The 26140-nt window shown below is 41.4% G+C and overlaps 1 protein-coding gene across 1 annotated transcript in view; it reads right to left on the bottom strand.

The window, feature by feature from the left end:
- Window positions 1–25865, bottom strand: part of LOC138743835 (adhesion G-protein coupled receptor G5-like) — a 76788-nt gene extending 50923 nt beyond the window's left edge. The window contains exons 1-7 of the mRNA XM_069899437.1: window positions 25783–25865; window positions 21467–21554; window positions 10934–11018; window positions 9381–9407; window positions 8509–8535; window positions 2863–2904; window positions 677–703 (exon numbers count right to left, since the gene is read on the bottom strand). Coding sequence (XP_069755538.1) covers window positions 677–703; window positions 2863–2904; window positions 8509–8535; window positions 9381–9407; window positions 10934–11018; window positions 21467–21554; window positions 25783–25865 — 379 coding nt within the window. The remainder of the gene's footprint in view (window positions 1–676; window positions 704–2862; window positions 2905–8508; window positions 8536–9380; window positions 9408–10933; window positions 11019–21466; window positions 21555–25782) is intronic.
- Between the last annotated feature and the right edge of the window lie 275 nt (window positions 25866–26140).

Raw genomic sequence — 26140 nt, 5'->3', positions numbered from 1 at the left:
TCCTCTCAGTGTATTTTATTCTGAACGTATTTGAAAATCCTGAAGAGAGTCTTTAAAATTGCATGTGTTCTAAATATTTCCAGCACTGGGTTTATCATCTCTTGATTCGACCATTGGTTAGTAAAGGACGCAAGGAACTAGTGAAATGTGATGACAGTAAAACCGACATCACTCACTGAAGTTGCTGTCATGGATTCTTCTGTAGTTATAAAAGGAAAGTTTTGAAAATCTGAAATATTTTAATTGCATTGATTAGGAATCTTTGTTGCTATTTACATCAGTCAACATTTTGTCTTATTCATTACTCGAGGATTTGCTTTTCCCTGAAATATTGTGGTTTGCTGGGTTTTTTAAAATCCATTGCTGCCCATGTGAAGGCTGAGTTTCAGCTAATGTGTCGAAGATGGAAGTGGTCAGAAAGTGATCAACGTCAATGGCAAAGTGTGTGACTTTGAGTACGTTAGGATCAGCTTGAGTTATGACCCAAGTTTGCCGACTAACAGAAAGAAACAGCTTAGAATTAACACCAGCTACCATGTCCTCTGTGAAATACGTTCAACGTTTGATCACCTCAAGAGATCTGGGGAGTTTGCTCAGAGCAGGTTCCAGTGTGTGCTCTGATGTGGATTTAATGTGGTAGAGTATAGTAAATGATTATAAACATTAAATTACTGACCCTCTGAGGAATCAGATCCATCCTGATCTGTGAAAAATAAAAAGAAAGAGGGGTTAAGCTTGTAAATTTGAAATGATTCCATTTGACTCATTTTTTAACCATGACAACAATTAAACAAACAAATAAACACTTCTCTTCCCTGATCATCATCTTTTTCCAGTCAACCTGTGTGCTGATTGTTTGAATGAACCGGTGTGATTTTGGTTTCTCTGAATCGTCCACATTTTATGAGCATCATTCACGGCTCTTTGAGAAGCGGAAAGAGGGTGCACACTCTCTTAGCCCAGTGTGTGATGGGGGAAGGAATTGTGACCATGGTGTGAGGTTGGAGCCACAGATATCGAAGCCATGCCACAAGTGGGGTGAACTTTGGCTTCCAAGTCAGTCTCAGGGCAGAAATTGCAATAAGTCTTTTTATGTTCTTGCACTTCCAGGACACAAGGCCACGCGTCTCGGGAACTGCCGATGGTGTTTGGTGCAATACTGAACTTCAGAGGATCATGCATCTCCACTGTCAAAATTTACAAATGTCACCAGGCTTTAGTGCTTGAAAGGTAAGTGGTTCCCGCTCAGGAAGGTTCTTGTCGGTTTTCAGAGAGCGATTTGTTGTTCCAGGACATTCATAACTGATGTACTTCCATCAGCCATTTCAGTGTCTTGGTGAAGAAACTTGCCCCATCAGGGTTTTCCAGATGATGACCTCTTTCTCTCAGGTCACCACAGAGTTCCTTTTTGTTTCGCTTATTCCAAGTGAAACATTAGACAGCCGGTCCTCTCCTCTTGCATGAGCCACAAGGACTTTGACCAGGCTGAATCAAACACTTACAACCTGCCGTCCACATGGGGTTTTCCACAAGATTGCTAGCTTGTCCTGATCCAGTCCCAGCTGCGGTTGCTGGCTGTAACATGGGAAGTGATCTCTGTGTGTCTCTCTCAGAGAGAAATCCTGCTTGACTCTCTCTGCTTACAAAACCACATGACCCTATTAGAACAGCTCCAGACAATCTGCCGCTCCAACAAGATCTTTCATCTGATGCCTTTTGTAAACAGCAATCCATTAGTGAAGTCTCTTGGGCTCTTTCAAAAGCTGTGGAGCCAATATGTTTAGCATTAGCAGAGCTCCAGTACTTCAAATAAGATCTGTTTTAAAGTGTTTGTACGTGACCTACTCTAACAAACGTTTCCCAATTTATCTCCCAGAAACATATCTATACTCTGTCACAGTAATTTTACAACAGTTTTTGCACTTTCAGATTCCACCAGAATACAATAATGCCCAAACTGTTTCATTGTGATTTACGCTGGGAGCAACTGTGACTGAGAAAACAGCCTTCCAAGAGTTCTTAGCATTTGGATTCATGATAAACAAAGAATTTAAACCGCTGGAAGCTACTGACATTTGCATTTGAGACTTTCATACTTGTTCATGCAATGCATCTCTGTAGAGACAGCAAGAAAGAGAGTTTCAGGGAGTTGGCGTATTACTGTGAACCCCTGGGATTATGTGCTTCAGAGAGTTGTGGACTTTCAGGGGCCTGCACAGATTCAACGCACAAATCAGTCGGAGTTTTGATCTCAGCAACACCAGAGGATACATCGGTTGGAGGTGGGAGCCGACAGTGAGTCGAACATCAACAAAGAGTTCACTGATTGGCAGAACGGGCTCTAAGAGAAAAGTGGGCTCTAAGAGGAAAGTGGGCTCTAAGAGGAAAGTGGGCTCCTCCTGCTACTGATTCTTATTTTCCTACTTTCTATGACCTGCCTGCACTGAAGCCATCCAGCACTTCCTTTCCAGAGTGGCTTTTCTCCACATCCAACATCCGACAGGATGCTGTTTTCATCAGTGACCCAATGATATTGGGCGGTCACTGAATTACTCTGGGCTCTGTACTGCTGGGTGCCCTGTCCAGTGCACCGTGCTGCCAGGAGCAAGTCTATCATTAAAATTAGCGTTGGGCATCGGCGATTACTGAATAACGTGAGCAATATGGAACTGGAGAGCATTGATCAAAATCCATAAAACAGAAAACATTTCATTCTGATTTATTTCCTGAAATGACATAGCAAAAAAAACAAGTTTATAATCACAAGAAATCCAACCTTTTCCTGAATCTGTGCATTTGCATTCGTCATAAATGTAATTAAAAATAATCACAAATTTCCTTACAACGTAAAAAGATACTGACCGTGAGACTTATCATTTTTATATTGGCCTTTGCATGGCCTCCCTGTAGAGACAAAAGGAAAGATCAGTCATTAAGGTGGAATGGATGAGGTTCATGTAATTCACTAAATTGTTGGTTGGGGGATCCTGCCGTGTTAATACATCTGCCACCTTCCTCTCTGTCACCCCAGGAAACTTCCTCTTAGACAATTCACTCTGAATTGGGCTTTAATGTTCTGAGGCTTTGATTCCAAGTCACAAATCTCACAGCCTTCCAATTCTTGATCTGATCGATATTTGCAACGTTTGATAGTTTCTTGAAAACTAGAGTAAGTGAAGTTAATCTAACTGCCTTCTGGTTACCTGCCCTTTGCATACCTCTATTTGGTTGAGCATTGGGGTGACCTTTGCTGTCTTCCAATCTGCCAGGACCTGTCAAGGGACCAGAATAGAGCGACTGCAGTGCTGAGAATCCCTGGGATTCTCCACTTCAGAGCATGTGGATGCTCAGTTGCAACATAGATTCAATGTACAAAATAATAGGATTTTTGATCTCAGCTGTAGTGGGGGAAATATGGGTTGGAAATGGAAACTGACACTGAGCTGGAACATCAACAATGATCCCACTGAGGGCTGCGCAGGTTCTAATGGGAGCAGGAAGATTTCCCACTCTGTAATCCTTTCTCAAATCTTTGTCAAAAGGAAATGGACATGAACACTGAAAAGATCCAATGGTTCACTCAGAAAATGGAGAGACATGATTCCAAAATTTAGCCCACATCCAACATAATGGAGAAGGATATTCAAATAATTCACCAAATTGTTCACTGTGGGATGTTGCCGTGCACATCAAGTGGCCGACTTCCATCAAGACCTCTCTGAATGAAGTTTGGAAATCCAGGGGCACTTGTAGAAGCTTGAAGACCTGCAAGTCTTTCAACTCCTGTTTTGAACAATAGTTACAACTTTTTGTCTTCCTATTCGACCCTAGTCAATAAAGAATTCAAAGAGCCAGAGGATAACAAAAGCAAGAAGAATTGTCACTGTTTCACACCTGATTCATAGTTATTTGCAGATAAAATAAGAGAAATTATTTTGTGAAATCTGAAATGTTTCCATTTCACAGATGATGATCAACCAAAATTTTCTTGACTGAATATCCGGAACAGGCTGAGTCTTGATTATGTGAGGCATTCCTATAATTTTGAGTTTGCTGAGTCTTCATGACCATCCTTCACAGCTCTGTTGAGGGAACAGACGGGCCACCCTTGGTCGAGTGGATGTGAGGAAGGAACTGCAAACATGGAGTGAGATTGGAGCTGCAGGACCCTGAGCCATCCCACAGGTGAGTGGAGCTCCAGGCCAGCAGTACTTTGGAGCTGAACTTGCATTTGAATGACTTACACTGTGATTTTCACTCTTGCACTGACAGGGCAGAAGTTCCCAGGTTCGGGGAACTGCTCAAGCACTGTAAGGGAGTTGGTAGCAATGGCCACGAGTTCCTGGGATTCTGGGTTCAGAGGGAGTGGATGCTCAGTTGGTAACTGGACTCAATTTGCAAATCAATAGGATTAAAGGTCTCAACAATATGGTAGAATTTCAGAACAGAGTTTAAGAAAAGGTTTGGCTTCTCATTCTCCTGATTTGTATTTTTCAATTTTCTATGATCAAAAACACTGAGCGATTCAATGCTTCCGCTCAAGGATTGGTGTGACATTGTACAAGCCTTTATCATCATAATAAAAGAAATCCTCAAATCCCTGTCGATCTGCGAAACACTCTTCAGGAGACAGTTGTGGATGTGTCAATGACTACTGTCTACAGAAGACTTAATGAACTGAATTACAGAGGCTACTCAGCAAGATACAAACCACTAGTTAGCCACAGAAGCAGGATGGGCAGATTATAGTTTGCCGAGAAGTATTTAAAAGAGCCTGTAGAATTCTGGAAAAAGGTCTTGTGGATGGATTAGACCAAGATTAATCTGTATCAGAGTGATGGCCAGAGCAAAGTGTGGAAAGGAACTGCCCAGATCCAAAGCATACCACCTCATCTGTGAAACATGGTGGTGGGTTGTTCAGGCCTGGGCATGTATGGCTGCCGTGGGTACTGACGCACTTACCTTCATTGATGAAGTAACTGCTGATGGCAGTAGCAAAATGAATTCTGAGGTGCACAGAAACATCAAATCTGCTCATATTTGAGAAAATGCCTCCAAACTCATTGGACACTATTTCATCCTACAAAAAGATAATGATCCCAAACAATCTGCTAAAGCAACAAATGTGTTTTTCAAAGCTAAGAACTGTGAAATTCTTGAATGGCAATATCAGACACTCAATCTAAATCCAGTTGAGCATGCCTTCCACATGTTGAAGAGAAAACGTAAGGGGACAAACTCCCCGAAACAAGCAGGAGCTGAAGATGGCTGCAGTCAAGATCTGGCAGAGCATCACCGGAGAAGATGCTCAGTACCTGGCGATGTCTATGAATCACAGACTTCAATCAGTCATTGCCTGCAGGGGATTTGCAACAAAGTACTAAACATGACTACTTTAATATACGTACCATTACTATGTCCCAAATATTATGGTGCCCTGAAATGAGGGGACTATGTATAAAAAGTGCTGCATTTTCTACATGGTCAAACAAAAATGTACATAAATAACCCTGAATAAAATCTGGAATGTGCACCTTAATCACATGTGAAGTGTTTGATTACAAATTTAAAAGTCTGGTGGACATGGACAAAGTAATGAAAAAAGTGTCTTTGTCCCAAAAGGGCACTGTCGGTCTGGCTCTGAGACTTGGATGACCAATCCAGTGGCCTGAAATAAAATCCCACAGGGCTTCTGGTGCATAACATTCAATTAATTGGCTCTAAATTAGAAGACAGCTACTCTGGGTATTGTTGACAATGAAAACCACCATCAACATCCTTCAGATTCACCAATGACGTTCTGGATTGAAGATCTCCAATCAGATCCAGGCCAGCACCTTTGAGCTCTGGGTGAAACAAATTTGGAAGCTATTCTATTGAGAGCAGTTCTATTGAGACCAGCCTGCTCACAGACCACGTTGTAAAGATGCCATTCATTGCTGGTTCTACTGTGACAGATTATAGATATGTTTTTGGGAGATAAATTGGGGCAGGTTTTTTGGTGTAGGTCATACACACACACACACTCAAACACACACACACACTTTAAAACAGATCTTATTTAAAATACTGGAGCTCTACTCATGCTAGACAGGCCAGTGCTAATAGCCTTTGCAAAATCTTTGGAGCATGCTTAAGAGACTTCACTAATGGATTATTGTTTACCAAAAGACAACAGGTGAAAGAACTCGTCAGAGCCTCAGGCTGTCTGGAGTGGAACTTGCAACATTAAAAGATACTGACCGTGAGACATTTTTAAATTGGCCTTTGCAAGACAAAAGGAAAGATCTGTAATTAAGGTGGAGTGGATGAGGTTCATGTAATTCACTAAATTGTTGGTTGGGGGATCCTGCCATGAGAGTCATGTGGTTTTGCAAGCAGAGAGAGTAAAATAGGATTTCTCTCTGATAGAGAGAGAGAAAGAGAGAGAGAGAGAGAGAGAGAGAGAAAGAGAGAGAGAGAGAGAGAGAGAGAGAGTGAGAGAGAGAGAAAGAGCGAGAGAGAGAGAGAAAGAGAGAGAGAGAGACAGAGAGAGAGAGCAGGAAAATTCAGTTCAGCAATTTCACAGCTCAGCAGCAGCAGCTGCGACTGGAACAGGGCAAGCTGGCAACCTTGAGGAAAACCCCAATTGGGAGACAGGTTGTGAGTGCTTAGTTCAGCCTGGTCAAAGTCCTTGTGGTTCATGGAATAAGAGACGACTGGCTGCCTAATGTTTCACTTCAAATAAGGGAAACAAAAAGGAATTGTGTGATGACCTGAAAGGAAGAGATGATCATTTGGAGAACCTGATGGGGTAAATTTCTTCGGCAAGACACTGACGTGGCTGGTTACGAGGAATCAGTTGTGGGTGTCCAGCAAACAACAAATCTCTCTCCAAAACCGACAAGAACCTTTCTGAGCAGTGACCATTTACTTTTTTAGCACCAAAGCCTGGTGAACTTCATAAATGTTAAATTCTGTGCACAATATAAGAATTGCCTGCAACCAGTGAACTTGGAGGAATGAGAAGTGAGATTGGACTGTGACTCAAAGAAATGTTCTAAACTTACATACACACATAACATACATGTGTGCTTAGGATTAGAAGGGGGTTAAGTTAGGGTTAGTTAAGTTAATAATGATAAAATAAAGTTTGATCCTGTTTTCATGTTTAAAGATAATTAAAACCAACTTTTGTTTAAGTAGCCATTTGTCTTGGTGATTATCTATTGCTGCTGGGTTTGGGGTCCTCTGGGCTCATAACAGTAAAGAACATATTTGAGTACCATTGTCAACCTGTGTTGCTCTTCACAAACATGGAGTATCGGCAATATTTTCTGCTTTCAGATTTGCAGAATCTGTATCGTTGTGAATGCAAGCTTACCTCTGACATCTTTAAATGAATCCACTCCCATCTGAAACCTCTAATTCAAGATTCATCTGGGTAAAGGAAGCTGAACATTTATGTTCTCTGCTCCTCAACGTATATAAAACTCCATAAAGTCAACCCCTCCCCCCACCCCGCTTACGTTCCAGTAAGAATTCATTCCAGCCAAAATCCTTGTGAATCGCTTCTGCATACTCTCTTTTGCTACTAAATCCTTCTGTAGTTTGTTGACAAGAACTCTAAACAAAGTTTTCTATCTGCAATATGATGTCCCAACTCTTCTATTCAATGCCTCGGCCTTCAAAATCAAACTTACCCAATGTTTTCTTCATTAACCTTTTCACTGGTGTCACTATTTTCAGTGAGTTATGGATATGGGCAATTACTCTGCCCATCAATGCTGCAAAGAAACTTTCTATTTATTCCATAGGACCTACCAGAATTTGATTCTCGAAGTGCATTACCAACTGTCTGTGTGGATTAAATTCCACTTGCCACTGCTCTGCCTAAACTTCCCGAAGATTCATTGAGGACACCTTCCACCCCTGCACACAGCATCTTTCAGCTTCTCCCATCAGGGAGAAGATACAGGAGCATCGGAGCTAACACCATCGCGCTGAGTAACTGCTGAGTGAGAATGCTGAACGACCAAAGAAACTGCTCACACTGACCATTCAAGACTCGTGCTCATCCCTCTCTAGCGGGATTATAATCTCAATTATAATGCTGCTAATTACTTCAACTCCAATCGAATAATTTTGTGAGTGGCTGTGAACTGTTACAGTCGACCATCACTGGCCAAAGCCGTTCCTGCAAGTCTGAGCCTCTGGACGTTTGTCTGCTGCTTCAGAAGCTCTGGCAAAGTTTATGAGAGAGCGCAGAGAGGTTTATTTAACTCTGGTAACAGATCAGTTACTGGCAAGTTAATGCTGAGAATAGCCCCATGAGGAATGTAAACCACAGGGTCCTCCTTTCAAAGTATTCACTATGATTTGTATTTGGAATTCCTCAAAAGTAGCGTGCAAATATTTCCAACCCTCGGAGAACAAGAATTACAACTTTTCAATTTCCTCAGCACTCGGTCCAAAAAGGATTCAAAGTGGCAGAGGATAGTAAATGATTATAAACGTTAAATTACTGACCCTTTGAGGAATGAGATCCATCCTGATCTGTGAAAAATAAAGAGAGAGAGACTAAGCTTGTAATTCTGAAATGATTCCATTTGACTCATTATTTCGCCATTATGCAACAACAATTAATCACTCATTTCTCTTCCCTTTTCATTATCTTTCTCCAGATAACCTGTGTGTTGACTGTTTGAATGAACCTGTGTGATTATCCTCTCAGTGTATTTTATTCTGAACGTATTTGAAAATCCTGAAGAGAGTCTTTAAAATTGTATGTGTTCTAAATATTTCCAGCACTGGGTTTATCATCTCTTGATTCGACCATTGGTTAGTAAAGGACGCAAGGAACTAGTGAAATGTGATGACAGTAAAACTGACATCACTCACTGAAGTTGCTGTCATGGATTCTTCTGTAGTTATAAAAGGAAAGTTTTGAAAATCTGAAATATTTTAATTGCATTGATTAGGAATCTTTGTTGCTATTTACATCAGTCAACATTTTGTCTTATTCATTACTCGAGGATTTGCTTTTCCCTGAAATATTGTGGTTTGCTGGGTTTTTTAAAATCCATTGCTGCCCATGTGAAGGCTGAGTTTCAGCTAATGTGTCGAAGATGGAAGTGGTCAGAAAGTGATCAACATCAATGGCAAAGTGTGTGACTTTGAGTACGTTAGGATCAGCTTGAGTTATGACCCAAGTTTGCCGACTAACAGAAAGAAACAGCTTAGAATTAACACCAGCTACCATGTCCTCTGTGAAATACGTTCAACGTTTGATCACCTCAAGAGATCTGGGGAGTTTGCTCAGAGCAGGTTCCAGTGTGTGCTCTGATGTGGATTTAATGTGGTAGAGTATAGTAAATGATTATAAACATTAAATTACTGACCCTCTGAGGAATCAGATCCATCCTGATCTGTGAAAAATAAAAAGAAAGAGAGGTTAAGGTTATAAACCTGAAATGATTCCATTTGACTCATTATTTAGCCATCATATGTCAACAATTAAACAAACAAATAAACACTTCTCTTCCCCGATCATCATCTTTTTCCAGTCAATCTGTGTGCTGATTGTTTGAATGAACCGGTGTGATTTTGGTTTCTCTGAATCGTCCACATTTTTTGAGCATCATTCATGGCTCTTTTAGAAGCGGAAAGAGGGTGTACATTCTTTTAGCCCAGTGGGTGATGGGGGAAGGAATTGTGACCATGGTGTGAGGTAGGAGCCACAGATCTTGAAGCCATGCCACAAGTGGGGTGAACTTTGGCTTCCAAGTCAGTTCAGTCTCAGGGCAGAAATTGCAATAAGTCTTTTTATGTTCTTGCACTTCCAGGACACAAGGCCATGCGTCTCAGGAACTCCCGATGGTGTTTGTTGCAGTACTGAACTTCAGAGGATCATGCATCTCCACTGTCAAAATTTACAAATGTCACCAGGCTTTAGTGCTTGAAAGGTAAATGGTTCCCGCTCAGGAAGGTTCTTGTTGGTTTTCAGAGAGCGATTTGTTGTTCCAGGACATTCATAACTGATGTAATTCTATCAGCCATTTCAGTTTCTTGGTGAAGAAACTTGCCCCATCAGGGTTTTCCAGTCCCAGCTGCGGTTGATGGTTGTAACATGAGAAGTGATCTCTGTGTGTCTCTCTCATAGAGAAATCCTGTTCGATTCTCTCTGCTTACAAAACCACATGACCCTATTAGAACAGCTCCAGACAATCTGCCGCTCCAACAAGATCTTTCATCTGATGCCTTTTGTAAACAACAATCCATTAGTGAAGTCTCTTGGGCTCTTTCAAAAGCTGTGCAGCCAACATGTCTAGCATTAGCAGAGCTCCAGTACTTCAAATAAGATCTGTTTTAAAGTGTTTGTATGTAACCTACTCTAACAAACCTTTCCCAACTTATCTCCCAAAAACATATCTATATACTGTCACACTACAATATATAAATGTGGGCATCAAATTTTTAAAAAGTCATATCTATTTCTCAAATTATATGTAATCTTCTTGAGAGGTATACAACTACGTATTTGAACATGCCAATCTGTGTGAATCTGATTTCCATGTCGCTGCTATGCATTTTCTTGCATCTGCGAACATCCTATTTTTAGTAGTGTCTATTCAAACATAGAAATACTTAAACGTATAAATACTTAAAGATATAAATACTCTGCAGGATGTGAAAATAGGAACCTCATTCGAAACTATTGAATAACTTCATTACAAAGCACGTTTAATGACCAAGATATTCAATGTGTTTTTAAGACAAAGGGAAACTTCAGAAATGTTGAGTTGAGCATATTAGGAAGGCATGTTTCTCAAGCTAAGATTGTGGAAGGTTGAATATAGGATGCACAGGTTCTTCTCTGAATTCTAACAATTGGGGGAAAAATGACAGTTTTAAACCATGCAATAAAAATGGAATAAGAATAATATATTTTTACCTCCTCTAATAATAAAGATAAACAAAATAAGGTATGCAATTTTCCATATGTTTGTACATCTTCTTGGTTTTTCCATTGTATTTGCCTGGATAAAGAGGAAAAAAAACAAATATTGAATTATAACAAAAAATATGCAAATTTAAAAAAAATTAAAATGACAATTTGCATTTATTTTTAACTCCATTTTGCTTTGCACAAATTTAGATGCAGGGTGAAAAAAAATGAACTTTTTTGCCTTCTGATCTCTTGGGTTAAGTTGAAGCTAGAATGTCGCATATTCTTTTTTTATAATTTTTTATTTTTCACACTGTGAACCATATCAACCAAAATACATACAAACATTTCCCTCTTAAATATACAGTGGCATTTTCTCCCCTTTTATCCCCCCCCCACCTTCCCTCCCCTCTTCCCACCCCCTCCAAATCCAATAAACATTCAACATATACAATATAATAAAATTATTAAACAATGTCATCACACAATGAAAAATGAACAAGAAAAATGTGTCATCTTCTTTTACACACTGGATCAAGTCGTTTTGTCTTCTTATCATTTTAGGGGGTGGAGGTCCGAGGCAAGCCCTCTCAGTTATGTTCCATGTACGGTTCCCAAATTTGTTCAAATAATGTGACTTTATTTTTTTTAATTATATGTTCTTTTTTCCAATGGAATACATTTATTAATTTCCATGTACCTTTGCTGTATTCTCAGGGACTCTTCCGATTTCCAAGTTGACATTATACATTTTTTTGCTACAGCTAAGGCTATCATTATAAATCTTTTTTGCGCTTCATCCAGTTTGAGGCCTAATTCCTACATTACTTCGAAGAAAGATCTCTGGATTTTTGGTATGTTGTTTTTTGTTATTTTATTTAATATCTGATTTAGATCTTCCCAAAACATTTTCACTTTCTCACATGCCCAAATTGCATGTACTGTTGTTCCCATTTCCTTCTTGCAGCGAAAACATCTATCTGATAATGTTGGATCCCAGTTATTGAACTTTTGGGGTGAATGTAGCATATTTTTGAAGTAATTCCGATGATCCGATTTCTGAGGACGAAGGAGGCAAATAAATAAATTGGCTCTGAAATTTCAACAAGCTCCCAGGACAGTTCTCTTCCTGACAAATTACAATGATACAACCCCTGTCTTAATTTATCAGGTAATTTCTTTTAAATACCTTTAGAAATTAAAATAAAAGTCAAACTTCTAAAGTTTGCCTTGGTCTGTAAGAACACATTGAATATCTTGGTCATTAAATGTGGACAGAGATGCAGAGATTTCATGACTTGTTCATGACAATAAATTCTGATTATGAAAGTTACCATATCGTATTAGCAATGTTTCATTTGACTGGAAAAGGTGAGAGAAAGACAAATATTAAGATTGAGAGAAAGCCAGGAGAGGTGAGGGAAAGACTGTGTTGGAGAGATTAACTGGAGGTGGCTCGATACAATTGAAATGGAAACAAAGAATGGCTCTCGAGCTGATCATGTGGCTCCCCTGGGGGGGGGGTACAGCAGGTTTAAAGGAGGGGGGGCATGGACAGAATTCTTAATATTTTTATATAGTTGGTAGGAGAGTATGGGAGAAAACATTTAAACGACTGCTTCGCAGGGAAGGGAGCCGGTTAACGTTGAACAAAGTCCTAAGGGGGCCATGGTCAAAAAAATGTTGAGAATGGCTGCTCTGCAGGTCATGCAAATAGGAGCATCCTCACTGGAAACTATGGAATTAAAACAATGCATATTGAAGTAGTGTTTTAAAAGGCAAGGTTCCTCAAGCACATGCTGATCTCCACTAGAAGAGCTGAAGGGGTCAGAATGGGAGGGAGTGGGGAATTTCTATCATAGACAAGCGAAAATTCAGTATCACACTTTTGAAGCCTTTGCCTGCTTATTTTCAATGGTACTATTCTCTAGTCTAGAGAACATTCAGTTTCACCAGTTCCTACACTGTTGTCTTATTTGTTATTATTGCTGATGCACTATCAATCACTCCCAAGACTAGAAGTGACCTGACTGATAGGCTTTTCTCACTCTAAGTTGATGGGGCATCTCACGTTGCTGACCCGAGCTTGTTCTGGGGGAGGGGTTATGGTGTTGCTGCCATTATTAGGGGAATCAAGAGGGACGGGACACAGGTGCAGTCAGCAAGGGGCAGGCCAGCCATACATGTACCAACAATGGTTCCACCACAAGTGCATTACCTGCTGTACAAATTGACTTGCCTAGTTTGCACACAAAATGAAGCTATTTACTGCATCTCAGTCCACGGGGCAATAAACAATTCAGCTCACTTGTGACTGACTGTAAATGGCCACCTAATCTGTTTTTGGTCTCCCTGAGAGACAAAGGGGACGACGCCATGCACCTGGAAAGATTGCTTGGAGCCCAAGAAGAAAATGTTGGGAGATGAAGTTTTGTGGTTTTCTCAGCATTAAAAAAATGCTCCCCTCCCCCCTCCTCCTCCCTTTCCTCCCCACTCCCATTCACACTCCCCCTCCATCATCATCATCTTCCTCCTCTCCCCTTCCTCACTCCTCCCCTTCCTCCTCTCACTCCTGCTCCCTGCTCCTCCTCCCCTTCCCCCTCCCACTCCCCTGCTCCTCTCCTCCCTCCACTCCCCCTCCATCATCATCCTTTTGCTCCTCCCCTTCCCCTCCTTTTCCTCTTCCTCCCCATATCCCCTCCTCCTGCTCCCACCCCTAACTTTCTTCTTCCTCCTTCCTCCTCCTCCCACGGGCGGTGAGAATGCCGAATGATTGATGAACTGCTCACAAGAATCTTCTATTATTTAACAACATTTATTTATTTTTATATATGTTTTGCATATAGTTTGCTTGTAAATATGTGTGCAATATCTATGTACAGTATTTGTTTGCATGTTTTTCTACCAAGGACAGAAGGATGCTGTTTCGTCAAGTTGTACTTTACAATTGTATAATAATAATAAACTTGAACTTGTATTTGAATTATGCATTTCCCTATTTGTTTGCAAATGTTCTGAGGAAATTCAGAGGTGAGCAGAATGGTTGTAGAATTTTTTTAAAAATTGTGATGTCAGGCTTTGTCAGGAACTGCAATTTGACTGAAAATCAATATCAGACCCTGAAGGCATACATGACATCCAGTTACTGAGGAGGCATGATTGCCTGGAGATGTTGCATAAGTTCTCTTAGAGAGCAAGGACCATGTTACCACATGACACAGCAGACTGATGTGAGAGAGCGAATGAGAGAGAGAACGAGAACACACTGGGATGGCAGAGTCCCAGGTCCCCAATTCTACCTCGCATGATCTCATTGCACCTTGCCGCAACCTCACTCATTGGTACAGACACCTTTACTTACAGGAACAGCACTGAAACCAAAAGGGATCCTCCTGCAACTGTCCTCAGCTGATCAAACCTTCACCAAGGCAGTAAGATGGTGCATCACTGTGATAGCACAGATCTATCACCAATGTATATAGAGTATATAGTTACTGTATCTAGACTGTGCTACAGCGATTGGCTGAGAGCTTAGCCACGCCTACTGTCTGGGCCTTAAAGGGTTGTGTCCCTAGCCAGGTCAGATCATTCCTGACTGGTCGGCCATCTGTGAAGAGCTCCTGTCTTTTGCTAATAAAAGCCTTGGTTTGGATCAACAAGTCTTTGATTCTTTCGACGAGCTCTACAATCACCAAACAATGACTTTGAACGTACACATCGCTGAGCTGCACTTGATCAAGGGTACCCCCAAAAGCTTTTGGCAGCATGTATAGTTATACACACATCCATTGTATACATATTTACCATGAACATCAGCACTGGACATGAACTTATCTGTATCTCTCACACAAAAATGACTCACCAGTGGCTAAACTTTGTGAGGAATTTGAGAAGATTAGATACGTCACCAAAGTCTCTTGAAAACCCCTACCAGACATTCTGTCTGGTTGAATCACTGTCTGGTATGGTGGCCATTTCCAAAAAGGAGGACACCGTTTCAAAAAATATATATTTTTAATAAAATTTAGACTGTATTGGAAATATAACAAATGCAAACACATTGTGTGTGTATATGTAAATAATATATTTTTTAAAAATCGCAACCTGTGACTCTTTTTAGAATGGCCACCTTCCTGTCTGGTATGGAGGTGCCAACTCTCAGGACGAGAATAAACTCCAATGACATCACAGGCAACAGACTTCACACCATTGAGGACATCTACTGAGGTGATGTTTTAAGAAAGCAGCCTCTATCCTCAAAGACCCCCCACTACCCTGGCCATGACCTCTTCACTTTGCTACCATCGAGGAAAATGTACAGGAGCTCTCAGTGGCACAAGGACAGCTTCTTCCCCACTACCCTGGCCATGACCTCTTCACTTTGCTACCATCGAGGAAAATGTACAGGAGCTCTCAGTGGCACAAGGACAGCTTCTTCCCCGCTGCCATCAGATTCCTAAATAATCAATGAACTACTTTGAGTAACATTTTTCTTTTTCCAATATTTTTTTATCAAGTTTTATACATTTACTTATGTAGGAGCATGCATGTGTGTGTGTGTGTGTGTGTATATATATATATATATATATATTCTCTCTCTTCTTTGGCTTTGCTTCGCGGACGAAGATTTATGGAGGGGGTAAAAAGTCCACGTCAGCTGCAGGCTCGTTTGTGGCTGACCAGTCCGATGCGGGACAGGCAGACACGGTTGCAGGGGAAAATTGGTTGGTTGGGGTTGGGTGTTGGGTTTTTCCTCCTTTGCCTTTTGTCAGTGAGGTGGGCTCTGCGGTCTTCTTCAAAGGAGGTTGCTGCCCGCCAAACTGTGAGGCGCCAAGATGCACGGTTTGAGGCGTTATCAGCCCACTGGTGGTGGTCAATGTGGCAGGCACCAAGAGATTTCTTTAGGCAGTCCTTGTACCTTTTCTTTGGTGCACCTCTGTCACGGTGGCCAGTGGAGAGCTCGCCATATAACACGATCTTGGGAAGGCGATGGTCCTCCATTCTGGAGACGTGACCCATCCAGCACAGTCGGATCTTCAGCAGCGTGGACTCGATGCTGTCGACCTCTGCCATCTCGAGTACTTCGACGTTAGGGATGAAAGCGCTCCAATGGATGTTGAGGATGGAGCGGAGACAACGCTGGTGGAAGCGTTCTAGGAGCCGTAGGTGGTGCCGGTAGAGGACCCATGATTCGGAGCCGAACAGGAGTGTGGGTATGACAACGGCTCTGTATACGCTTATCTTTGTGAGGTTTTTCAGTTGGTTGTTTTTCCAGACTCTTTTGTGTAGTCTTCCAAAGGCGCTATTTGCCTTGGCGAGTCTGTTGTCTATCTCATTGTCGATCCTTGCATCAGATGAAATGGTGCAGCCGAGATAGGTAAACTGGTTGACCGTTTTAAGTTTTGTGTGCCCAATGGAGATGTGGGGGGGCTGGTAGTCATGGTGGGGAGCTGGCTGATGGAGGACCTCAGTTTTCTTCAGGCTGACTTCCAGGCCAAACATTTTGGCAGTTTCCGCAAAGCAGGACGTCAAGCGCTGAAGAGCTGGCTCTGAATGGGCAACTAAAGCGGCATCGTCTGCAAAGAGTAGTTCACGGACAAGTTTCTCTTGTGTCTTGGTGTGAGCTTGCAGGCGCCTCAGATTTAAGAGACTGCCATCCGTGCGGTACCGGATGTAAACAGCGTCTTCATTGTTGGGGTCTTTCATGGCTTATATATATATATATATATATATATATATATATGCTCCTACATTGGTAATAACAAGGATATCTATCCAACAAAGTAGACATATATTATCAAATAGCTGTAAACAACTTATGAAAGAGACAAAAAACAAAATGTATATAAAACAAAAACTATTCTAATGATCTAACCATTCCCTTGTGAAGTTATGATTAAACTTAGATGTTCCATTAATGCATGAAAGAAAGGAGAACCAAACTGTAAAACGGGATCCAATAATCTTATTCTGAAAATAATTCAGGAAAGGATCCCATACATTTAGAAAATTAAGGCTCATTATATTAGTAGAACATTTAATTTTTTTTTAATAGAGCCAAACATGCCATTGCATCAGATAGCCATTGATATGTGCAGGAGGGACAGTATAGCTCTTCTGGGATTGTAGCCCAGACAAATTTAAATCAGCTAACTTACTTATTCCAATAGGGAAAGAAAAGGATTAGGAGCCAAATTAACATTAAGAACTGAAGACTCCCAATAATTGGAAAGTGAGAAACATGACCAAAACACATGAAATCATGTCCCTTCTTCAGACTTACATCTATCAATCTTTTATGAGAAATTACAATAAAATATAGCCAATTGAACTTTGGAGAAGTCAGCTCATGTACTACTTTAAATCATAATAATGAATGTCGGGCACATAGAGAGGATGAATTTACCAATTTCAAGAAAGAATCCCATGTAGCATCAGAAAATCTTGCTCCCTGTGGTAATTCGGTTGGAACTTTTTTTTCCACACTGTTTGGTTATGTGTATATATACAATCTTTTTGAAAAGCAATTCAACTGTTTTTGGAACATTTGTATAAGATTAAAATATTTTTAGACCCGACAATATTTTTGTTGGGTAAGTTGAAACCTTTGAAAGATTTGGGACTAGATAAATTACAGATTACTTTTGTATTTTTAGCTTTATCTGTAGCAAAAAATGTATAGCAAGTACATGGAAAAATGCTAATGTGATTGATATTAACAGATGGCATAATGAGATGAAAATTTGTTTGGTAATGGAAAAAATTATGTATGTTTTACATGATAATTATTCTTTTTTTCTTAATAAGGGGTCTTTATATTTAGAATATTTACATTTAAATTTACTTTGATCAGATTTTAGTGAATATCTTTTAGTTTATATTTTAGTTTTTTTTTCTTTTTGGCTCTCCTAAAGAGAGCTGACTGAGAGAAAGGGGGGGGGGGGCGGTTCTATTTTTTTCTTTTCTTTTTTCCTTTTTATATTAATTTTTTTTATTGTTCACAATATGTATCTTTTTCCCACTGTATGTAATAACCTTGTTGAATGAATATATAAAGTTGTGAAAAAAAAAGAAAATCTTGCTCCCATCATTTCTTGGTCTTGTCCAGGGAATGACCACTAGACATCAATAATAACTCAGAGAACTGATAACCTTTTAATGTTCAGTTTAAGATTATAAATCTTCTCTATCATCTTTAGTGACTTTTTCTTGCACTCTTTTTAATTATTTTGTAAGATCGTCCATACAAATGTTCGCACTGTGAGGCTGCTGCGAAACAATGAATCTTGTGATGTGCTCAGGAAAATAAAATTTTGATTCTATTAAGGGAGTGACAGCTGAAAAATGGTGATATGTCACCTGCTTTCGTTAACTACAGGTACACCACTGAAAGCATCCTGCCAGGGTGCATCACTGCGTGGTACAGGATGCAAGAAACTGCAGGGATTGTGAACGTGGTTCAGTGCACCACACACACACACCCCTTCCCCTCCATCAACAACTCCCGCAGCCAACATATTAAAAGAGGCATTCCACCCCGGCCACACTCTTTTCATCCCTCTCCCTTTCATGAGTATGAGATTGTACACTACTAGATTCAAGGAGAGTTTGTCCTGCTGTTGTCAGATTCTGGAATGAACTTCAAGGCAGTACTTGCTGCCTTTGCTTCACACCAGCTGGTCACTCCCTGAAACTCTGCACTTTTGAACTATGTTTGAGATGTCTAACGGGTCTGCTCACAAAACAGCCTCCATCATTGCATCTTGGCACACGTGACAATGAACTTGAGTACAAAATTGCAGGTCATGATGAGAACTCTTCCTGCATGACAGATGTACAGTCACAGCTTACAGTCTGGAGCATACCATCACCTGGGAAATTGCCCAATCTCTTCAAATGTATTCAGTTACAGGACCTCATTACTTCGACAGTGTAACAAACAGTCGTTTGCGAGGTATCTGGGGTCAATCGTTGCACAAAGATGTCAACTGCAAGCAGAATGCACTCTGTGCAATGAGCGGCCCCTGTAATTTGGCACGCACCGACAAGCATTGCAATGGAACTATTTGTCATCTTTTCTCCCAAAGGTCAGAGAGGAGGAGTCTTCTGCAGTGCACGGCAGTGCCACGGAGTAGTGGAAAAGGGCAGCCCATTGTGCCAATATGCCCATCCTCACAGATCGCAAGCTTAGACACGGACACTGCGAGGGAAAAGGTTGGGTACATTTATGAGGCAGCTCTACAGGCAGAGAATTCTACAGTTAATGAGAGAATCAGTTTCTCCTTATCTCTGCTTAAATCTCACCCCCCCCCACCTGACCTAAGGCAATGACCCCTAGATCTAGTCGCATCTTCCAGTGAAAACAAGCTCCCTGCTTCTATTCCTTTCTTATGTTTCCATAATATCCCTCCATCATCCTTCTAAACTTCGATGAGATTGGTCCCAGCTGACTCAATCTCTCCTCATAAGCAAACCCTCTTCATCTCTGGAATCAACTTGGTGAATCTCCTTGGCTCCTCCTCCAAAGCCAGTATATCCTTCCTCAAGTAAGGAGGCCAGAACTGCACGCAGTCCTCCAAGTGCAGCCTCAGCAGGACCCTGTACTATTGCAGCAGAATCCCCCTGCTCTTTAGTCCTGGCAATGAAGACCAACATTCCATTTGCCTTCCTGATTACCTGTAAACCATTATGCTTCATGCACAATCATCCTCAAGTCTCTCTGCACAAGCTGCATGCTGCAGCTTTTCACTATTAAGATAACTATTTTTTATTTCCGACACATTTACGAACATTGTACTCCATCTGTTAGACCCTTGCCCACTTATTTAACCTAATTACAGTACATCTCTGCAGACTCCGCATAATTTGCTTTTCTATTCAACTTAGCGTCATCATTAAACTTGGTCCCCTCCTGCCAATTATTTAGGTATGCTGTGAAAAAAGGTGGCACTGTTGACGTAGCAGTTAGCGCAATGCCATTACAGTGCCAGTGATCGGTACCGGACCATGGGTTTGAGTCCCATGCTGTCCATAAGGAGTTTGTACATTCTCCCCGTGTCTGAAGGGTTTTCCCTGGGGGCTCCCGTTTCCTCCCACCACTCAAAAACTTACCAGGGGTGTAGGTTAATGGGCTGTAAATTGGGCTCCTGCCGAAATGGCTTGTTACTGTGCTTTATGTCTAAATTTAAATTTAAGGCTTTATTCATGTTTACATTCCATATGTTCTAACCGGAAGCAACGAGCTTCCATATCAGAGAACATTAGAGGTAAAGATACTGGGCATTAATTATGTGCTTAAAGTTAATTTCTGAACCAAAGATTCCAAACTATCTGGCTCAGATTGCTGCAAAGGAGAGGGACAGGTGGCATTGGGATGGGGTTAGCAGGAGTTGTTCACTTGAAAATAATTCACTTCCACTGCAAGACACACAAAGCTGATTTAGCCTTTAACAAAATTGGAGAACTTCATCCCAGTAAATGTCTGCATCCTTTCCATAACTTGGTTTGTTTGATTTTTCTGGTGAGAATTGAAAATGATAATTAATGGCTTGGAGGTACTTATTGTGAATATTGAGCAACTCCCTCCCAAATCCATTTGTAAAGGAATAAATTAGCATCTTACTCCCATCAGCTTTTCCACTGAGAGCACTTAAATTATTGATGAACGATTTGAAAATCGGAATGAACCTCTGTTCGCCTGCAGGCGCAGACTAGTTGGCTGGCAGTCACCTCACCAAAGATGGAAAACCATGATGAAACTAAGAGGAAGTCTTGCTTCTGTATTTTCTGCATGGTGAATTGCAGGTGAACTCAAAGAAAAATGGAGACCTCGCTTTTCCACCATCAGTAAAACTCGAAAGTCTGCAGACACCGTGGTTGAAGTAAAAACACAATGCTGGAGAAACGCAGTGTATTTTATATTGCAAAGAAAATGACCTTCCTTGTTGAAAGGCTAAAACCCAAAATGTTGGTTATGTGTCTTTGCTATCTAAAGTACACTGTTTGACCTGCTGAGTTTCTCCAGCATTGTTTTTACTTTCCAGCAACCATGATCCCCATTCCACATACCCATGGCCACTCGAGTCACCATGCCAGTGAGGTGCTAATGTCTCCTTTGTTTCCTTCTCGTCCCTTTCTGAACCGTCTCCCATGCTCTCCACGGCTTAGACCTAACCTTTAACTGGAATATCAGCAAACATGAAAACCAGAAGGGAAAATAGCCAATAAAAGGCCATTAGTTACACATAAGCTATGATCTTCATTATAAGGTGAGTAGCATATGTAGAGAGAGAAAACCATATTATTCTGTTTCTGTCCTCTGAAGACCTTGTACCCTGAACTTCAGACCCAGTAGTTACAATGCAGACACAGACATGCTAGCTGAATGCTTACATCTCAATTTCACAGCAGAGCATCCTCAAACTTACAACAGAGTAATCAATGACTTGATTGAAGGCACATCTTCATTGCGTATTGCACCAAGTTAGGGCTTTTCACTATTTTAGCTCTCTTCCATCAAAGTTTAATTTTCAAAATTACCTGGCTCAGATTGCTGCAAAGGAGAAGGACAGGTGGCATTGGGATGGGGTTAGCAGGAGGTTGTTCACTTGAAAATAATTCACTTCCACTGCAAGAAACAAAGCTGATTTAGCCTTTAACAAAACTGGAGAACTTCATCCCAGTAAATGTCTGCATCTTTTCCATAACTTGGTCTGTTTGATTTTTCTGGTGAGAATTGAAAATGATAATTAATGGCTTGGAGGTACTTATTGTGAATATTGAGCAACTCCCTCCCAAATCCATATGTAAAGGAATAAATTAGCATCTTACTCCCATCAGCATTTCCACTGAGAGCACTTAGATTATTGATGAACGATTTGAAAATCGGAATGAACCTCTGTTCGCCTGCAGGCGCAGACTAGTTGGCTGCCAGTCACCTCACCAAAGATGGAAAACCATGATGAAACTAAGGTTCGAGGTAATGCACTACTGCAATTATTCTGAGCTCAAACAATTCTTCATGTTAAGGAAAATAAACAATATACTGACACTTACCGTGGAGAGAGTGCGTTCAGTTGTAACTGGAGTTCACTTGTTCAAAGGGGAGAGAAAAAAAAACTCAGAAGTTGATAGTCAGTTCTGCTTTTTCTTGATGAGCTCATAATTCCGCTCCGTTCTGATGGTGACATGCTGGTCAGAAGGCAAGGCTTTTAAAATGTAACCACATCCTGGTGGAAGAATTTTATTTTCCTAAATTTGATGTGCTGTGGTCAGAGAAACACCTCATGGAAGTGCAATTCAGTTTTGTATCCAAACCTTATTCCTTTTATTCAATTCTGCGAGGAACAAGAATGTTGACCAATGAAGCATGACAGAATTTCAACTCAAGAATTTAAGTAATCGTCGCAAGTTTCATCTTTCCTTCTGATATAGACGTGTTACAACACCAGCAACCCACGTTTGAATCTGGTGCTGCCGGTAAAGAAATAGTACATTAACCCCGTGTTTGCCCAAGTTTCTTCTGGGCAATCTGGTTTCCTGCCACCCTTCAAAATGTACAGTGGTTGTAGGTTAATTGGTGTATTTGAGGGCCTGTTTAGGATTTATGTCTAATTAAAAAAAAATTGAAAGATGAAATTGAAAGGAATAATCTGGAGGTAGACAAGTGAAGGAATGGACCAAAGTAAAGTGAGCACAGGGTGGACGAAAGCTGCAAACGTATTGACATTTTTGAGTTTCCTGCAAGAGTTGGAGCAGGCATCAGTGTGATGAGAAAAGAGGTGGGGAAGAGGCTGAGTACAACCATTGTAAATATTCCCAACACTCAGGTGCAGGGTCTGGAGCTATGCAAATCCTCAAAATATTTGAAGTGCAGGAAGTGAGACGAATGAAAGGAGAACAGTTCATGGTGAGGACCCACAGACAGGGGCAGCCCCTTGTCTCTGGTAACATTGGGAGCAGTGGGACTTCGGTCCCTCAAGAGGGGGACCCAGCTGGCATCAGGACAACCTGTCAAAGTGGCAAAAGGACCAGCGGAATTGTCCCTCTTTTTGGTTTCCACAGCTTATTTCAAGTTCCTGTCAGGAGCCTGGACTCAGCCCAGTGCCAGTGTCATGGGTGCAGCTCCTCAATGCCCCAGCAATGTTCCCAATGAAAGGGCCCCATTATTCATCACTCACCTTTCATCATTCTAATATATTACCTCTGTGCTCATCCTGAGTTCCAAGTTTATTTGTGAGCCCCAACATCCTCTTCGCTGCACCCAACTTCAGCCGTGTTAACTGGTTCTTCACCCTCAACCTCCAACTTCCTTTCCAGCTGCCAAGAGCCATCGTTCAGTCCAGGATCAGACAAATATCTCAGGGCTCCTTATTCTGCCCACATCCCAAATTATTGAATCATCGATGACCATGACCCTTATGTCCTGATCCATCCCCTTATTTCATGGGATGTTGATCATTATATTTTTCTGCTCATCTTTGCAAATAATGATACAAGTTGGTTAGCACTAGGAGTCACCACTTTGTCTCCCCTCTCCACAGCTACCCATCGTTTTCTCCTTCTCTGCACTGTGTCTGTGTTCTAGATTCAAACCTGCCATTTTGCTGCCCCTCTTTTTTTTAAATAAACTCCAATTCCTCAAGGTAAAGTTACAAAGAAGAATATTCTTGTTCTTTCCCTTTGAAGTTGTTCATTTTGTCACATAAGTTCTTTGAGAGAAGGAAGAAGGGGTGAGTAAGGAATTGAAAGAAAGGAGACCGAGGGATAGAGAAAGAGAGTTTTAGACTCCAATTTATTGTTAGAGTACATCCATCACATACAACCCTGAGATTCTTTTTCCTGCGGGCACGGCAGAATTACCACATTGCAAAAACAAAAACTGACTCGACGTACACACGTGCAATACTGAAAAAAAAAATCAATGAAGGGCAAAAGTAAGAAAACTGCATGGCTGCGATTGCACGAAGGTGAATCCTTAACAGGAAAGATAGTTGGGGGAGGGGGTGTCTGCAGCCCGCAGAAAATCTCCAAGGATCGCTGGCAGCATTCGGGGGGGTGGGAGGGGGGGACGACATGAAATTGGAGAAGTCATTATTAATGCTGTCTGATTGGAGTTCCTCCAATTTGCAAGTGACCAGTGATTTGACGGTACAAGGTCAAAACAAACATGCCAGTGTAGAATTGAAATGTTAAAGAGTTAAAAGCTTTCTTTTGCATGTCATTTTGGAAATCGACCCATAGTCAAATACAGTGTAATGCAATAATAGAAACAAATGCTGCATCTACAAAGGGCACCATGTAACTCAGATTAAGTCAAGTTTATTGTCATCGGATTGTACAATTACAACCCAACAAAACAGCGTTCTCCAGTCCTCGGGGCAAAACACGCAACCAGACATAACACACATGCAGACAAATAATGGATATGCAGGACAACTCTTCATGTGTACAAATAAATAAATAAATATTGTTTTGGGAATATGAGAGTCTCAGATGGTGATTGTCTGCATTCTCGCTGCCCAAGTGTGAAGTACAGAGGAAAATACAATTGCGCAGTAGAGGGACGCCATCTTTTGCCAACAACTGGTGAATGGGCTCAGCATGTTTCTCAGCCTTTCTGCAGTGACCTTGGGATGGGAGAATTCTGGCAGGGCCCAATGAGGAATTTATAATTTGCTCCTCTTGGTGACTGCAGTCCTTTTCTCGATTTGATTAAGCTGACATCAAATGGTGCTCCTGGTGCCTTCTCAAGTCAACCTGATGTGGACAGTTCCTTCAGGACTCAACACGAATATGGTGACTGGTCAGTGGGCAGCTCATGACAGTTTAGCAGACTGTTGAAAGTGTTAACTGATGCTTAATAGTGACTCACTTGCAAATTGGGTAATTTTTTTTGCATTCAAGAACTATTTGCATGCTGACACCAGGTGATCATGGTAAAGAACCTGAGGTCCAACTGTTCAGACCTACACGGCCCTTCCTCTTTACCTGGAGGAACTGGTTTGCATGCTGAACAATTTCCCCCACTGTTTGCTTGTTCAAAATGAAAGGCTTCACTTTGGAAACGCACAAGTAAATTGTCAAATAAGCAGAACAAGGTTAGTGAAGGATTCCCAAACAGCAGAAGAGTTAAATAAATCGGTGTTGAGGCACGACGCCAGTCATAAAATTATTCATTTGGGGGTGTACTAAAATTAATAAATGGCTTAGATTTAGTTGGCGCTATAATATTTCATGAATTAATGTTTTGTTCAAGGTAACCCGTTTATAATATTCCATCAGTTTGTATTAAGTTCATCTGTGGGAAGTAAAAGACAGTCAACATTTCAGGCCTGAGCCCTTTGTCGGGATTCGTTGACTGTCTGCGACTTCCACGAGTCTCCCCAGCACATTAATGGTGTCGGGGCTCATGACTGACTGTCAGCAGACTTTCTAAACAGGAGCAGGAATGTCAGGGGTATCTCCATTGGAGAAACACGAGGGGCTGCAGAAATTTGAATCTGGTGTTAAAAGAACACAAACCAATCTGCTGAAGGAACTGATTGGGTGGAGAAAGGAGATGCAGTAGAACTGCCTGCGGGAAACCCGTTCGGACGTTCACACTGTAACGTGAGAAAAACATTACAGAAACCAGCAATAATAATAGTAACTGTTTTCTTTTGCCCCATTACACCCAGTGCAGTGAGAAATGCTCTTCTGCCAGCAGTCTAATTATTAGTCTATTGTCATCTGATTGCACAAACACAACCCGATGAAACGGCAGTCTCTGGTCCTTTGTGCAAAGCACACAGACACACAACCAGACATAACACACATACAGATGCAGGAAAAATAAATAAATAAATAGACCTTGCTTGAGTGGTCGTTCAGCATTCTCGCAGCCCGTGGGAAGAAGCTGTTCCTCAGCCTGGTGGTGCTGGCTCAGATCCTCCTGCATCTCGTCCCCAATGGGAGCAGCTGAAAGATGCTGTCTGCGGGGTGGAATGGCTCCTCAATGATTTTGCGCGTCCTTCAGACAACAATCCTTGTAGATCACATCGATGGGGTGGTGGGAGACTCCAGTGATCCTCTGCCACTCTTATGGTCCTGTGGATTGACCTCCGATCCTTTTTTCTGCACCAACTGTACCACACTATGATGCATTCGGCCAGGACACTCTCGATAGAGCTCCTGTAGAAAGTTGACATGATGGTGGCCGATAGCCTTGCCCTC

Source organism: Narcine bancroftii, chromosome 10 (assembly GCF_036971445.1).
Source record: "Narcine bancroftii isolate sNarBan1 chromosome 10, sNarBan1.hap1, whole genome shotgun sequence".
Taxonomy (NCBI): domain Eukaryota; kingdom Metazoa; phylum Chordata; class Chondrichthyes; order Torpediniformes; family Narcinidae; genus Narcine; species Narcine bancroftii.
Note: the sequence above shows the minus strand (reverse complement) of the source record. Positions and strands in the feature narration are given on the sequence as shown.